General features: G+C 35.4%; 1 protein-coding gene across 2 annotated transcripts in view; it reads right to left on the bottom strand.

Moving 5' to 3' along the window:
- The window catches only part of PIBF1 (progesterone immunomodulatory binding factor 1), a 217,917-nt gene that overhangs the window by 37,841 nt on the left and 161,869 nt on the right, over nucleotides 1-18,207 (bottom strand). For both annotated transcript variants that reach the window (XM_065901893.1, XM_065901894.1), the window contains exon 15: nucleotides 3,151-3,281. In XM_065901893.1, the coding sequence (XP_065757965.1) occupies nucleotides 3,151-3,281 (131 nt within the window). The remainder of the gene's footprint in view (nucleotides 1-3,150; nucleotides 3,282-18,207) is intronic.

Below are 18,207 nucleotides of genomic sequence, written 5' to 3'. Positions count from 1 at the left end.
TTTTGGATGGGTCACTGAATGCTTAAATTCTGAATTAATGAAGGACAAGAGGAAGGGAGGTAACATTTATTGAGTTTCTCCTGTGTGCCGGAAGCTTTTGCTTTTTATATGCTACTTCATTTAATTTTCACAATTACCCTTTGATGTTCACATTAATATCTATATTTTTACAGATGCATTTACCATGAGGAAAAAAACCCAGGCTGATGTGTACTTGAAGCCCAGGCTAATTCTACTCTATTTGAAATGCCACTGGCTCAGAGTCAGGGTGATGGTAGACAGAATGTGACCTAACCTGCTGTGTCTGACTTGTTGATTGGGCTGCGTATTGTATGGCATCTTTTCCTCCATGACATCACGGTACATCTACAGCATCTTGAAAGCCATAATTAAAATGCTGAAAGCACCATAACTCTTCACACTAGAAGACAGTTGCTTCAATGAAGAGTAAGACTTCATATCCTGTGAAATATTAGTTCAGAGTCTACTAAAATAGTATATAATAAATTTATGAAACACAGACAGCTTTAAAGGTCTCAGATGTTTAGCACATAAAAATTTTTTTGTTTGTTTAATTCCATATTTGGCATAGGTCTTATGATTACTTCCTGTTGCTGTTATTCAGGGAGTCCTAATTTTTGTCATGGAGAAAGAAATGGCAATCCTGGGATGCCTGGGAAATCTCACGAACAGAGGAGCCTGGCGGGCTACAGTCCATAGGGTAGCAAAACAGTCGAACCTGACTTAGCAACTAAACAAATTTTTGTCAAGATTCAGGATATTTTGAGAAATGTTATTTCTCATTTGACAGATAATTTTCAACATAAAAATATGCTAAAAATAAGATAATACTAATAATATCAAACATTTATTGAGCATTTTAAGCATAGGAATAGTGCTATATATGTTACAAAGGTTGTATCATTTAGTGTCAGAATAACTATGTGAATTAGGTGCTGTGGGTGCCACCCTCATTTCACAGATGAGAAAACTGGCTACAGTGTCCAATACTACAGCCACTAGCTAGCCAAAACTGGCAATGAAAATTAACATTAATTTAATTAGAATAAAATTGAAAATTTAGTTCCTCAGTAACACTTACCATATGCTCAATCTCCACATGTAGCTGGTGGCTATCATATTGGACACTGCAGAAAGGTGATATTTTATCATGATAGGAAGTTGTACTGGATGAAGTTCAGAGACTTTAATTGATTTCCTCTAATTCAAAACTAAGGATGGAGCTGGATTGTCCTTGTCCTCCCTTTTAAATCTGTTTTTTGAAAAGTAACTTTATTATGAAATATTTCAAGAGAGAAAATTTAATAGGCCCCCATGTATCTGTCACCCAGTTTCAACGATTATCAACTCATGAAAAGCTCTCCTTTTAACTGCTATTCTACACTATTTTTTGCTTTTTTGCTTCTCTTAATTATATTAATGAAAAATTAGCTCTTATTCAGATTAGAACATAGGGAGGCAGTATAACATAAAGGTGAAGATTATGGAATTAGAAAGCAGACAGATCTGGACTCAAATTTTGGCCCTATCACAAAACTAATATGGTTCTTAGATAACAAATAGCTAAATTTCTCTAGGGCTGAATTTGTTCATCATTATAATTTTCTCCTGTAGCTAGCTATATTTTTCCTTATAATAAACATTTTTAGCTATCCTAATTCTTAGTAAAATAAATATTCAAACAAATTTACTTGAAGGTAATTCTGAAAGAGGCAAATTTCCCACAGGGCTTTTTATATATCCCTGCTCCAAAATTATAAAGGTAAAACAAAATTCTATACAAAATTTCAAATATAACAAAGTTCTATAATATGTAAAGAAAAAATTCTCTTTGGGGCTCTTTCCTCAATTCCCCTAGGATAACCAAGTGTCCAGTGAATGATTAGACCTAATTTCTATTGCTCCCAATAGCTATTTATAGGACAGTTTAGTTAATTCATTGAATTAATTTAATAATGCTGGTTATGAATATTTTAAATATTTAAAATTAATCTAGAAATAAATTGTTATCTATGTTGACATTTAAAAAATCAATGTGATTTAAAATTACTTTATTATATTATTGAAAAATTATGATCAAGAATAAAATTCTAAGCCAAGTTTTTGGTGGGGTAGAAAAGAGAGGAAAAGGTAATTATTCTGATTCATCAAAAACAACATTCACACTTTCGAGTTAGTTATCAGAGAGCTCCAGTGGTGCAAACAGTTAGCATGTGGTCCTTATATGGAGTTAATTATCAGTAGTTTTATATTTTTGGTTACATATCTTAGGAAACCTAAATTTAATAGTTATCTTCTCCAATAATTATATTTTAAAATAAACTACCTTTTCTAATTACTTAATTTAAGAATTTTCTTTCTCATCTAATTCTTTGCTTATACTTTTATAAACTGGTTAATAATTTATCTAATTATTTATTCTAAATAATTAAACAATCTAATGATAATTAAGCCAACTAACCAAGCATTCATGAGTTAAAACATCTTTCTTTACATAATATCATTATTCTACTGTAATTTAAAAAGATTAAAATGATCTCATTAGATGAAGAGGTAAAAAATCTGAATAATTATTCAGTGAAGCAAGTCTTTTGATAAGGTGTCATGTAAGAAAACAATTTCAACTAAGGACGTGAAAGGAATTTATTTACATTGAGGTAATTTATGGTTTACTTCATGTAAAAGGTCAGAGGCAGAAAAGCCTAAATTCCTTGGCAAAGTCAACAGGAATCTAAGTAAATGTGTCCATTTTATCTGTTTAAAAAGTCGTTCTGAGCCCACAGGTGGCCCACCCCACTGAAGAATTCCCGGGAACAAGGACAGCATAGGTTGGCTGTGTGCGCCCTGGGGTGGGAGCAGTGCTTTGTCCATCAGCAGAGCGTTGCTACCTTTCAGGGTAAGACTTCTGATTTATCAGGTGGCCTGTGAATACCTTAATGGGATGTGACTTAGCTTTTCTAAGAGAAATCTAACACATCACATTTAAGACCACCTTCGCCATGTACAGTTTTTCTTCCCAATTTCCAACCTCAACTCAACTACAGGAGTATTATGCTCACAATGCCTTTATTATCCAAATAAAAAATAATAACATTTTATTACTCAAATACAAGATTTGTAGATGGTTACCTGACATCTTTTTCGAGTTCGGTAATACACTTCTTCAGGGAATCAATCTTAGAATCTCTCTGACGCACTGATTCAATGAGATACCTGTAAGGTTGTTGCGTCTGGTTTAACAGAGAATTGGCCCTGTCAAGCTGAAGAAAAAAAAAAACTTCATTAAAATCTAGACAATTTTATAAGAAACTGAAACTGCTCAAAACGCTCTAGCACAGACACCACCAGCTCTCCTTTAGATGAATTACTCTGAAAAGCTCTTCCTGTGTAAATTTGAAAGTTTTAAAAATTACTAACCAACATACTATTCTTTAAAATAAAAATAAAGACCATGTAAATAGGAAAGAAACGTTTTAAATAAAATATTAAGTCTTACCTATTTAGGGCATGAGTCACATAAATTTTCTTACTGTTTTTCTGAGACAACATGTGATATAAAATTTATCTTTTAATGAATATCCATTAGCTACAATGAAAATCATTTATTTGAACTTTATTTCTACTCAAAATAATATAGTGAAAGTGTTAGTCACTCAGTCGTGTCCAACTCTTTGCGACTCCATTGACTGTAGCCTGCCAGGTTCCTCTGTCAATGGAATTCTCCAGGAAAGAATGCTAGAGTGGGTTGTCATTCCCTTCTCCAGGGGATCTTCCCAACCCAGGGATTGAACCTGGGTCTCCTGCATTTCGGGCAGGTTCTTTACCATCTGAGCCACCCGGAAACCCCCAAATAACACAATCACTTAGAATTCAGTAATTTTTCATGCTTTCATATTCCTTCTCATCTTTACTTACATACCTAAACCACTATGTATAATTTATGCACCTAAATAACTATATTATGGCAGAAAGTGAAAAAGAACTAAAGAGCCTCTTGATGAGGGTGACAGACGAAAGTGAAAAAGTTGGCTTAAAGCTCAACATTCAGAAAACTAAGGTCATGGCATCCAGTCCCATCACTTCATGGCAAATAGATGGGGAAACAGTGGAAACAGTGGCTGACTTTATTTTTCTGGGTTCCAAAATCACTGCAGATGGTGATTGCAGCCATGAAATTAAAAGACGCTTACTCCTTGGAAGGAAAGTTATGACCAACCTAGACAGCATATTAAAAAGCAGAGACGTTACTCTGCCAACAAAGGTCCGTCTAGTCAAGGCTATAGTTTTTCCAGTGGTCATGTATGGATGTGAGAGTTGGACTATGAAGAAAGCTGAGTGCCAAAGATTGATGCTTTTGAACTGTGGTGTTGGAGAAGACTGTTGAGAGTCCCTTGGACTGCAAGGAGATCCAACCAGTCCATCCTAAAGGAGATCAGTCCAGGGTGTTCATTGGAAGGACTGATGCTGAAGCTGAAACTCCAATACTTTGGCCACCTCATGCGAAGAGTTGAAAAGACCCTGGTGCTGGGAAAGATTGAGGACAGGAGGAGAAGGGGATGACAGAGGATGAGAGGACTGGATGGCATCTCCGACTCAACGGACATGGGTTTGGGTGGACTCCGGGAGTTGGTGATGGACAGGGAGGCCTGGCATGCTGCGGTTCATGGGGCCGCAAAGAGTCTGACAGGACTGAGCGACTGAACTGAACTGAAATAATCATATATATTTTAAACAATCATGTTTAAAATATAAACATAAAATTTATGATTTTGTGCATTTTACAGTGTACAATTCAATGGCATTAAGTATATTCACAACAGGTAAGCATCACTAGTATCTATTTCTAGCACGTTTTCATCAACCCAAACAGAAACTCTGTATAGATTAAGTAAAAACACTCCCCTTAACTCCCTAGTTCCCAGAAATCCTATTCTTTCTATATGAATTTGCCCATTCTAGATACCTCATATAAGTGGAATCATATGATATTTGTCATGTTGCATCTGTTTAATTCATTTTATTCTAATGTATTCAAGGTTTACCTATGTTGTACCATATTCCTTTTTATGGCCAAATAATATTCCAAAGTATATTTAGAGCATATTTTGTTTATTCATTCATCTGCCAGTGGATGCTTGCACTGTTTCCACTTTTTAGCTATTGTGACTAATGTTATGGTGTACAAATATCTGTTTGAGCCCGTTTTCAGTTCCTTTGGTTATCTACCTAGGAGAAGAGTGAAATTGCTAGGTCATATGATAATTCTATATTTAACTTTTTGAGGAACTGCCAACTGTTTTTCAAAGTGACTGCATCATTTTACATTCCTACCAGCAATGCACTTGGTTCCAATTTCTCCAGATCCTCTCCAGCACAGTTATTTTATGTACGTACTGGCCATTTGTATATCCTCTTTGGAGAAACGTCTATTCACATCTTTTGCCCATATTTTAGTTAGGCTTTTTTTTTTTTTGCTGTTGAGTCATATGAGTTCTTTATATATTCTGGATATTAAATCCTTAATTAGCTACATGAATTTCAAATATTTTCTCCTATTCTGTAGGTTGTCTTTTCACCATCTTGATACTGACCTTTGATCACAAAAGTTTTTAATTTTGATGATGTCCAATCATACTTATTTTGTTGTTGTTGTTGCTCATTCTTTTGGTGTCATTTTAAAGAAATCACTGCCGATTCCAAGGTCATAGATTTTCTCCTATGTTTTCTTCTATTAGTTTTATACCTTTATTTTTGAAATTTAACATATTTGATTCATTTTGAGTTAATTTTTATATGCAGTGTAAGACATGGGTCCACTTTCAATCTTTTACATGTAGATATCCAATTTTACCAGTACCGTTTGTTGAAAGGACTGTATTTTCTCCATTGAGTGGTCCTGGCATCCTTACTAAAAAACCATATATGTGAGATTTACTTCTGGGCTCTCAACTCTATTCCATCAGTCTTGTATATCTGTCCTTATGCCAGCATAACACTCTTTTGATTACTGTAGCTTCACAGTAAGTTTTAAAATCTAAAGTATGAGTCCTTCTATCTTTGTTTTTCATTTTCAAGGCTGCTTTAGCTATTTGAGGTCACTTGAAATTCCACATGCATTTTTAAATGGGCTTTTCTGTTTCAGCAAAACATACCTTTGGGATTTTGATAGGGACTGCTCTGAATCTGTCAAGTCATTTTGAGTAGTACTGTTATCTTAACAATATTAAGTCTTCTACATACAGATAGCTAACAGGTAGATGAAAAGATGCTCAACATCACCAGTCACTGGAGAAATGTAAATCAAAATCACAGTAAGTTATCACCTGACACCTATCAGAATGGCCATCATCAAAAAGACCACAAATAACAAATGTTGGCAAGATGTGGAGAAAAGAGAATCCTTGAACACTGCTGGTGGGAATATAAATTGGTGCAGACACTATGGAAAACAGTATGGCAGTTCTTCTAAAAACTAAAAATAGAGTTATCAGATGATCCAGCAATCCCACTCCTCTAAACATATCATTTATTTTAGCACTGCAATATTTTTTGGTTCTCCTCTCCTTTGGAAAAGATGGAGATATATGCATCCCAATACTCATAGCAGAAATTACTTAAAACAGCCAAGATATAAAAGGAAGTCCATCAACAGATGAATGGATCAAGATGTGGTGGCTTCCCAGGTGGCTTAGTGGTAAAGAACCACCTGCCAATGCAGAAGACATGGGCTTGATCTCTGGGGTTGGTAAGATCCCCTGGAGTAGGAAATGGCATCCCATTCCAGTAGTCTTGCCTGGGAATTCTCATGGACAGAAGAGCCTGACAGGCTACAGTCCATGGGGTACCAACTAAACAATAACTACACACACCACACACAAATGTAATATTACTCAGTCATAAAAAATGAAATTCTGCCACTTGCAGCAACATTGATGGACTTAGAGGGTATTATGATTAGTGAAGTAAGTCAGACAGAAAGACAAACACTGTAATGTTATCACTTATCTGTGGAATCTAAAGAATACAACAAACTAGTAAATATAACAAAAAAAGAAACAGACTCACAGACATAGAAAACAAACTAGTGGTTTATCTGTGCGGAGAGGGAAGAGAGGGTAGGGGAGGATGGGGGTAGGGGAGGTACAAACTAGTATGTATAAAAGAAGTGGGAATTCCCTGGCAGTCCAGTGGTCATGCCTCTGCACTCTTATTGCCAAAGGCCCGAGTTCAATCCCTGGTCAGGGAACTAAGATCTCACAGGCCATGCAGCATGGCCAAAAAGGAAAAAAAAAAAAAAAAAAGCTACAAGGATATACTACATAGCACAGGGAATATAGTCAATATTGTACAATAACTGTAGATGGAGTATAATCTTAAAAAACTATGTTCTATATCTCAAACTTATACAAAGTTGTAATTCAGCAATACTTCAATTTAAAAAATGAAAAGAAAAAACAACCAAGCCAACCAACCAAACACACAAAAAACAATCTTAAATCATCTTATGTATTAGCCAGGGATGCTTTCCTTAACTTCTTTCAGGAATGTTTTGTAGTTTCTAGTGTACATGTCTCTCTCCCCTTTGATCAAATTCATTCCTAAGTATTTTATTTTATAAATAAAATATTTTAGTTCCTTTTCAGATTGTTCAAAGTTAGTGTACTGTGTCCAATTTTATATCATCCTTTTTCACTTTATCTTATATTATACTCACTCTTCCAGGCTGTTGGGAGGACCTTAATTTATATTTTTAATGCTTATAAAACTGTCTAGTAAGCCAATGAGTCACAACTTAATTGCATTGCTTATACTAGCAAACATTTAGGCTGTCATCAATTTTTGACTAGTAATAAATAATGCTAAAACAAATGATTTTATATTGTAGATAAAATTTTTCCTTAATACTTAAAAAAATTTTTTTTCCATAACAGAAGCACCAATATTAAAGAGGTGCAAATATGTTATGTTCTTGATATATAAGACCAAAGCTCTTTCTAAAGGATTTTATCATTTATGTAATCAACCAACCTTAGTTTTTTTTATTTCTTTGTGTTTACTCTTCTTCTCCTAAGCAAATATAAAATGTATGCTAGAACAGGACTAAACAGCGCTGTCAATATGAGGAGGCCACTACTTTGGTACATAACAAGTTCTTGAAAAAGGAATTATAAAGCTGGATATGTAAAAATTGAACAATTAGAATAAAAGTGGTGGATATCTATTATTATAAGGATGAGGGGGTCAGGAAGGGAGTATTTTATTATGCAGAACAAAAAAATTATAAAATTCCTACTTTATGACCTTAGATGTTCTTTGACAATAAAATTCTAGCTTTTTATATGAAATTTTTTTTCCTCTTTCCTTTATAAATTCTAACAGATTTAACTGAGGCTGAAGATTTGCTGCTGTTCTAGGACAAGAAATGATTTCTATTTCCTTCTCAAATAAACTACATTTACAAGATCTACACATTTTCTTTTTCAAATTAAGATGGAAACATATCATTTATTTTAGCACTGCACTTTTTTTGGTTCTCCTCTCACAGGGAAAAAAAAATAATGAGTGATTAGCAGCCTCAAAGTTGAAGGTGTAGAGAACAGCAGGGTGTGGACAGTGGAAGGTAGAGAGGAAGGCACAAAGAATCAAGGGCAGAAACATTCATTGTGAAAATGATCAACCATGAGCTTCAGGTGGGCAAGGAAGAAAGTGAAGCCAAGAGATGGCTGGCTGACTCTTAAAGGCCATCGGCATACAGTCTGAGGTCCACTTTATAAAAGTTATGTAAATGATTCACCTAAATTATACTGGACATTTTTGTTAAGGTTATATTAAGTATCACCTAGGAAAAAAAATTCCTCAAAGAACAGGATATGAATAGTGAAAGAAAAGAAGACTTCTCTTTTTTTTCTGGACACAATTCATTATAGTGTAAGTAGAGCCACAAAGAAAAAAAATACCATGAATATTTTCTATAGTTTGGGTTTTAGAGCCCTTTCCCCTTGCTTTGGTAATCATTCTTTAAAATCAATTACAATGGCATTGGAATCTTATTATTCTGCTAAGTTATTTTATGAACATTCAAACATGCAGCTGGACAAAAATAAAACTAACTTCTACTTACCTGTATAACCAGTTTCACTAGTCAATTAAATCAAACAATTGCCTTGACTTTGTTTTCACAGAACTGACCCTAACTGAATAAACTGAACTGACAAGTTGTTTTGTGCTTCCAAGTGCAGAATAGCTGGGGGTGGGGAGGAGGGGTGGGTGGGACATGGGAGAACTAAGGGCATTTACAGAAAAAAATGCAACAGTGGTCATTAACCTCAATTATTTCACTTTGTTTTTTCTCATTACAGCAATTACATATATTAGGTTTCAGTATTATAAACAAAAGTGAGGACCGAAAACCTTACTTTCAAAATGTTTCTGTACTAAGCAACCAACAAACTTCTTTCTCTCTAAATAATAAAACTTCTATAATGCTGTAAATTTTAAGAATGCTTCTTTATAAGTTTTTAAATCCCCAGATTTAATTCCTCAGGGAATTCAATGAAAGTCGATGTTAATATCTATTTTTGAAATTAATGTAACAACAGAATTTAATTTCTCCAATACAGTTTTAAAACAATCTTTTTGTAACTATAATCATTTATATTCAAAAAGTTTCACAATCACTCACTTTGCCTATTGTTAGTAATCTTTTCCTTATAGGAAAGCCTTAGTAATTAGTGACTCAGGAATCACGTACGTAATGAATGACTCAGGACTAAACTCATGATACAACATTTTATAGAATTGTTATTTCTCTTTTGTTTCAATAAACTGTACATATGATTCAGAGAAAAGCAACAACTGATTATAAGTATATATGTTCTCTTAAATTTAAAAGACATAAGAAGGTGACTACAGTTTGTTATGTTTTTCCTAAACAGGGATTGATTTCCTTGTGGAATTTATTTTCAAAGAAACTCCTAGAAATGGAACTCTTTCTTACGAGGGACGAAATGCATTCTGTTGACTGGAATGCAGCATTGAGTTGCTTTCTGTGTATAAAACACATACATGTGATACTTTCCGGCCGTGGTAATTAGCTGTGCGGAAAAACCCACATCTGCTGCCTGGTCTTTCTGACCATGCCATGGAATGGAAATGCCTATCTGAGGTCCAACAGGGGCAATACTTTGGTTCTACTTCTCTGTGTCCTCAGGCCAAACCAGTGGTCCTCATATCCACCTAACCATCAGAACCACTGCAGGAAGCGTCACAAAACTCATTTCTGGGTCCTGCCCCAATTCTGATGCATCAAAATTTCTCAGGGTTAGGCCTTAGATGATTAGTCAAATGTGGAAAGCACAGCTCTTGTGATTTTTGAACTTATTACAGTAGTTCATCCAACTATTTCAGTAGGTTTAAGAGTACTGCACATAAACTATCTTATTTGTTGAATTTATTATCCTCCCCACTAAAACTACCTTCTTCTCCTGTGCCCCATATAGTTAATGACATCATCACCTACAACAGGGGTAACATTAATATTTAATGGATACAACTGAACCAATTAGGATGCTAGCCTTTGCACTGGGGCAGGAACCTGGAGAAACTCTGTGGTTCCAGGTGTTACTTCTTTGTTGCTGAAAAGTGGGGAGGTCCAGAAGATCTGAGGAGAGGCACCAGGATAGACAGGACCGTAGTGGTAGAATGACACTTGTGGGCTGAGGGCAACAGCTGCTTACAAGCCTTTCTCCAAACGTTTTATTATTTTAATAACTAAAAGTAGGTGTGATTATCAGCCCTGCTGTGGTCCTGAGTATGGTCCAGAAATATGGTCCACAGAATAAGGAGAAACTCATGAGTAGGATGTTAAAATATTTGGATATAATCAGCCTGGAAGTGATGACTGAGGTCACAGGAGTACATAGGGCTGCAGAGGATTATTTTTTTCAAACTGTGGCCCCGAATCACTTTTATTAGAGTCATAAGAATGCAAATTGTTAAAAATGCAGACTCCTGGGCCTCATTCTAGACCTGCCTAATCATAATCGTTGAGGGTAGGATCTAGAAACCTACATTTTCAACAAAAATCTTTGGTGATTTTTACGCTCAACTAAAATTTGAGAATCACTACTGAGGTGTAAGAACACGAAAGGGACACCTACATTTCAGGTCTGGAAGAAGAAGATATCAGTTCAGAAGACTAAAGAGCTGTATGAGGGAAAATGGTGCTGCAAAGCAAAGTGAGGATAGAATTTCAGTAATGTCTATAATACCCATAATGTCATGCCACTGATAGAGTAAGGGATTGAGAAGAAAATACTGACAATCAGGAAGTCATTGGTGATCACTGAGGAAGGGCAAAGCTGAAGAAAGGTTGAGAGAGAGCAGAAGGAGCGAAGAAGAGAGAGAGGGGTTGAGTTTTGAAAGTTATTTACATTAACACGCATAAATTGTGCCTGAGTGCACACACACACACACACACACACACACACACGGACACACACAGAGCTCATTTTTTTGAAGAGAGATCACAGAAGAAAACAGTAAGTGAAGATACTAAAAAATCCCTGGGTGAAAAAGACTCAAGGAAAATAAATTCAGATGATCTAACCGTAATAAGGAAAGCTATATGATGGAATGGATGGTTTGCGGGAGTGGAAGTGGCCTTCAATAAAGATAAAGGGAAACAGGATATAGATATAGAAAAATAAAAATACTGGGCTACAGGTATGCAAACCCTGTTTATGTGCAACAACATGAATTTGTTACACTTGTAAGCAGCAAAAAATAACACATTTCCACAAGAAATTTTCAGTACATTAACACTGTATCAAAGAATTTTCTCTCCTCTCCTCCTTTTCATTATATATTGATGGAGTAACTATCTGATTATAAGATATTAGGCTAAAGGTGGGAATGTCAAGGAAAGCATGATGGATGAATCTGGCAACAAAGCCTCGGAGAGTGCTCAGTGAATGTAGTGTTCAGATGACCGATAAGGTCCCAGGCTGTGTTAGGAGGCCACGTGGAGCCAAGGGGTTTGACAGATTGGAAATGCAAAGAGTTTATGAGTACAAATAAAGCACAGATGTGGTGGAAATGAAAAGACTGGGAGGATGGGAAGAACTGGGAGAGCTGGAAGAGCCGGTGATTAGCGTCAGAGAATGGAATTTTCAAGTTCAAGTGCTTTAAATTTCTTTCCCCCTCAAAGCTACCCCTGAGAAATTCATTTTAATGTGGTTCACTTGTACAACAATGCTGATAGGGAGGAGGGATTTACAATGTGATTTGTAATAGCTCTTGAAAGAAAAAATTATAGCCATTTATGAATTTATAAAAGTACACTAGTAAGGGAAAGAGTTTAAACAGTTACTATACCTGTTTGATATGTAAACAGGATATAATTTATAAATAAATCGTTGCTTTTCCTTACTTCAGTGGTGGCTGGCATTTGGCATGTGCACGCACACACACACATACACACACACTCATACACATACTCATATGATCTGGTATTGTGAGCCTTTAAAAAGGTGGATTAAAGAACAAATTCTAGTATATTGTCCTGGATCCATGTGATTGAATTTTTTTCCAGAATGAACTATAACAAAGACATCTTGGTTTAAGCCCTTGGCAAATTTAGACACAGAGATGTGCTACAATGAAAGTTAATGTTTTGTTCATGTAGTGAATCAGCCCTTTGCAGGGTAAATATGTTTATCAGTACTAAAATAAAATGTTAATTTCTATATAATTCTGCACTGGAACCTCAAAAAATAAGATAATGACAACAATAATAATTTATATATGTTAAAGGCAATTTCTGGTATTGTTTTGACTCTGGCATGTAACACCCATGAACACTGCTTGCTGTTCCAACAACTTTAAGTCTTTATGAAACTATCACCCATCAACAATTATCCGCATGTCCAGTTACACTACATATTGTGCATCCATAAAATATGTAACACTAACTTCACAAGGGGTGACACACCAACATGAAATGCACACACACAGAAATCTCTCTCTCTCCCAAATTCTTTAACATTACCAAAAAGTAAGTTCTGTTCATTTTTCTCTAGACAATATTACTTTTGAGGGGGTATTTTTCTGCTATCAACAAAAACAGCTTAAGGACTGACAAATCGCACAAGTGACAAAAGGTGGCCAGGATACCTTCACAGGAAGTGAGTCACTGACATCCTCCCCACTCCTTCCTTTCCTCTTCTCCCGTCTTTTCTCTGTGGTTCTCAGATTTCATTCTCTTTCATGTTTGTTTTCTTTTCTTTCTTCCTTTTTACTTTTTAAAGACTTTTGTTAAAGCGGTTTGAGGTTCGGCAAGATTAAGCAAAAGTACAGAGTCCCAGATACTCTCTGCCTGCCCCCAACCCCACAGCCATCACCATTTGTTACAATTAATGAACCTACACTGACACATCATTATCACTCAAAGTCCACAGCTTAAATCACCAAGGGTTCACTCTTGGTGATGTGTATTCTACAGGTTTTGACAAATGCACGTTTGTCCCTTGGAATCCATAGGGAACTGTCTCCAGGATCCCCCATGGAGGCTCACGTCCAAGGATGCTCAAGTTTGCTACAGAAAATATGATGGCATAGTCCTTGCACATAACCTACACATATCCTCTTGTATATTTGAAAATATATCTAGATTACTTATAATACCTAATATGATTATACCATGTAATTATATATGCAATTATATTATGGAAATAGTTGCTAGTGTCAGCAAATTCAAGTTCTGCTCTTCAGAACTTTCTGGATTTTATTTTCCCAAGTATTTTTGATCCACAGTTGGTTGAATTCAATCCATGAATGTGGAATCTGTGGATATAGAGGACTGACTGTAATCCCATGTATCCACTGTTTACATCATAAAGAATAGTTTCACTGCCCTAATAACCCCTGCAGTTCTGTCTGTTCATCCCTTCTAATCCCTGGCAACCACTGATCTTTTTACTGTCTTCATAAAATTCCCCTTTTCCAGAGTGTCATACGTTTGGAAACACAGTATGATATTATGTAGTCTCTTCAGACTGTCTCTGCTTTAAAAGTTATTTTTTCTTCTCCCTTGCTTTTGTTTTTTTTCCCCCTGTATTAAATGTTACAAAACATAATCTGTCTTAAAAACCAAAAGTAATCCACTCTGATCAAATTTCAATTAAACAGTTTACTTGGAACTTTATATTTTACAAATGAGGACAGTGAGACACAGAAGGGTTAAACAACTGATCCAACTTTATACAGCTAGTAAATTACCAAAAATGAGGACTGCACCCAGTGAGTCTGGCTCTGGTATCATGTGTTTTGCCAGTATTCATTATTAGCTCTCAATAACGAAAAGGAAGCAACATAATGTCAGACCAGCCCAGAATGTGGACAGATAAGAATTCCTTTTCCTTACTTTCCCCCAAATAAAGAATGTGGCCTAGAAGCGTGCATGCATAGGCACACATACAAGTAGTGAAGAAATGTGACCAATTTACCACAAAGAAATCTGCTTCACAGCCATTCTCCCATGCTAAACACATCTGACTGCTTCTACCTGGGCACCCCTGATGACCTGGGACTTAGACTCTGTGATGGTCTCCCTGCTGCTTTGGCCACTTTCAGAAGATACATGAGAACCATGGCTCTCATTTTATGTCTTCTGTGTGCCCATTTGGCTGTAACTATAGGCAGTCATAGTCACTATCCTCTTTCCTGCTTTACTTTCCATTATATAACTTGAGTTCTAACTTCTATTATATAACTTGAGTATATCTTTTACTTGCAAAAAATTCTTGTTTCTCCGCTCAGTAGAACAAAAGCTCCAAAGGGCAAGGGCAGGAATTTTTGTCTGTCTTCTCCACTGATTAGTCCCAGGGCTTAGAATAATACCCAGCACACAGTTGGCGTTCAATACATATTTGCTGGCAGACAATTTCATATCAATACTATCTAACACTTGACAAGGTCATTTACTAAAATACTTTATTTCTTATGCTTGGTTGAAAGGCATGGGATAGATTCAAACATTTTATAGTAAAATTACCTTTATAGATTTTTCTAACATAGTCCTTCCTGTTGTGAAGAGCCATAAGGAAACACATTTTTGGGGGGGGGGGGAAGTAACATAGTTTCTATAATGTAAAATCCTGCTATTTGTTGGGAGTTTGTCAGGAATAATATCTGCAATTTAGTGATAAAAATGTTAAAACATGAATATGAGGCCTTTGAAAAACTCAATAAAGTTTGTAACAAGATTTATTTTAAGAAAGGAATCACCCTGGAATTAGAGGGCTGCCTTTTTGGGAAGACAAAGGCTTGATAAAGAAGGTAAATAATGCGGGGTTCTCTGATTCACAGTCATACATACGTATTCTAAATAATTTGGAGGAAAAGTTACAGACTGAAATTACTCACATCTGTAAATGGTACTAATTCCAACAAATGTAAGAAACCACAGTGAATCTGTTCAAGACTGTTCAAGGGGCAATGCTGAAAAAATTGAAAAAGCTGATTGAAAAAGAACACAAATACAGAAAAGTATAACAACTGCTTCACCATTACACTATTAATTCAAAATGATAGATTAGGTTAGCATTCCTCCTGAAGATAATAGATACATACAACTGGGAAGCTTACAAACTTTTATATTATAGTCACACCAGATGACTCCCTATTTCTCTAACATTCTTTACTCATTTTTACTTCTCCACCTTTCCTCTCTTTTTAACCCCTAAACTGATTTCTCGAGAAGGCTGACTTAAGGAGGAAAAATGTGTTACATGCCCGTCCAGATGAGTTTTTTCACACTGTGGTTGCAAACAGTATTAAAAGAAAAAAGAAACAGAACAGAATAGGAACTAATAGAATGTGGCAAGGGTATTCACTGTGTTGGGAAAATCATTTCAGATACACACACACACACACACACCTATAGAATACACACAAGCAGAATACATACATATGTACATACTGGGATGATATTAAGATGCACTTCTTACTATAGGTCACGTTCAAAAAAAGATAAAAGTTATTTGTCCATGTGGTAGTTATATCTTTAATTAAAAAGGATCAAGTTTATATTCAAATAAGTCCAAACCCAAATCTGCTGCAGGTCAACTTTGGAGCCAGTTGACTGAGAGTTTGATCACTTGGTGAAAAGTGATCTTTTTAGATCAGATCTTTTAGATTTGAGGAGTGGAGGGATCATATGTTACAGTTTGCAGTATGTTACTAAGACAAATACCATATTCACCAGGAACCTGAGTGAACTGGACAGACTTTGCATCTGAGTGATTTTTCTGATTCTTTCATTCTTCTTTGATATTGCTAGCCATTATTATTATTTATTCACAAAATAATTTTAATTTTATAAAAGTATCTATTTAAAATTTCTAATAAAGACTATGTTATTGGTGCTGTTAATTATCTTATTATATATTATTACTGTTTAACTCTTGCTTTTCTATACAATGATTCAACAAATTAGTTGAATTTTTATCAGTAATTCATGTTCTCTAAACATAAAAGTTCTGGTTATTCTGAAGTTTTTATTAATTTTAAAGTATGCAGTTTTGCATACTGCTCCTAAAATGCTATGTCTGTATGCAATTAAATATACTTTTTCAATTAAGAGCAACTTACTACTCTTTAGATTTGCAGTTTTAGTATCATGCATCTCTTCATAGAAATTACTTATGTTATCATTAAGAAATCTTATTATGTTCTGTTAAAATTCATTCAGATAGTTCATTCTGAATATTTTCATACAGGCAAAATAAGCATAATGTACTCCAATGATGGAACTACTATTTCTTTTAAAACATGCTATCTTTATTAATAAAATATTTATTTCATCAATACTATGGCCAGGAGAAAAATAAATGATATAAAGGGTAAAAACCAAATAAACAAATACCTAAACTGTCAGCATTTACTGAGTGATTTAATATGTCAATGTGCTAGGGCAAACATGGATATAGTATTATTACTCCTACCTTACACATCAAAAAATTGAGGTTTAAATAACTTGCCTAGAGACAGATTAAGTCAGTCTGTCCCACCTGAAAGCCCATGGTTTTCATAATCTAATGGCAAATGAATATAGCAAGATATGATTTAAATGCTACAGACATGTAAGATGTTCTAACCTTTATTATACCTTTTTATTACTCAGCTCTTAGTTTTATAGCCATTTCACCCTAAAACAAAACAAGGCAAAAGAAAAAACTCCACAATGTTTTTAATAAAGGTTGATGATTCTACTGATCCCATGCAACTGGAGCATTTTTTTTCATGGTGGTGGTGGGTAGAGATGATATATATACTTAGCTCTGGTTCAGTATATAACAAAAAGCATACTTTGTCCCATCAAAACTGGAAACTAATCCTTCTACAAATATCTATTTACTACCTACTAGAAATAAGAACTGTACTAAATGGTGGAAATACTCAGACCAATAAAAACATATATTATAGCTTACAAACAGCCAGGTCACTAATTATATGAATGTGTGGGTGTGTGCACATATATAGGTGTATATATATGAGAGAGAGAGAGAGAGAGAGACAGAGGTATATATGGCATGATGGGGATATATAAGTCACTTTACTTGGGGTTCAGAAGAGGCTTAAAAGAATAGGTGATACTTGAAACTGATCTTGAAAGACATGTATCTGTGATGTAGACAGGGGTATGCTGGGCAGAGACCAGAATGTGCAAAGGCATGGTGACATAAAATAGCATGGAGGACTTGGAGAATTACAAGTAAAGCATAAGTAGTTATGTACAGGGGGAGCATGGGGTGTGTGTGTGTGTGTGTGTGTGTGTGTGTGTGTGTGTGTGTGTGTGTAATGTAAGAGGGAACTGGGTGGGTAGGCAGGCAAAGCTTGGATAATGGACACTTTTATATATCATTATTCTTAGGAAACAGACGACTGTCTGTGGAAGAAAGAAAAACATTTATATTTAGAAACAGCACTCTGGCAACAAGGTGGAGGGCTTAAAGAAAACAGGACGGTGAAGCAGATGGTTACTAAAATAATTCAGACGAGAGATAAAGAGATTGTACTAAGTCCGTGCCACTGAAGCAGGACCCTCAGTAGAGAGATGCTCAGAGACGGGGTGAAGTGAGTAGGGAGGACTTGGTATTTGCCGAATTCCCCTTCTGTGCTGTCTGA

Source organism: Muntiacus reevesi, chromosome 11, assembly GCF_963930625.1.
Source record: "Muntiacus reevesi chromosome 11, mMunRee1.1, whole genome shotgun sequence".
NCBI classification, from domain to species: domain Eukaryota; kingdom Metazoa; phylum Chordata; class Mammalia; order Artiodactyla; family Cervidae; genus Muntiacus; species Muntiacus reevesi.
This window is presented reverse-complemented; position numbering and strand designations above follow the sequence as displayed.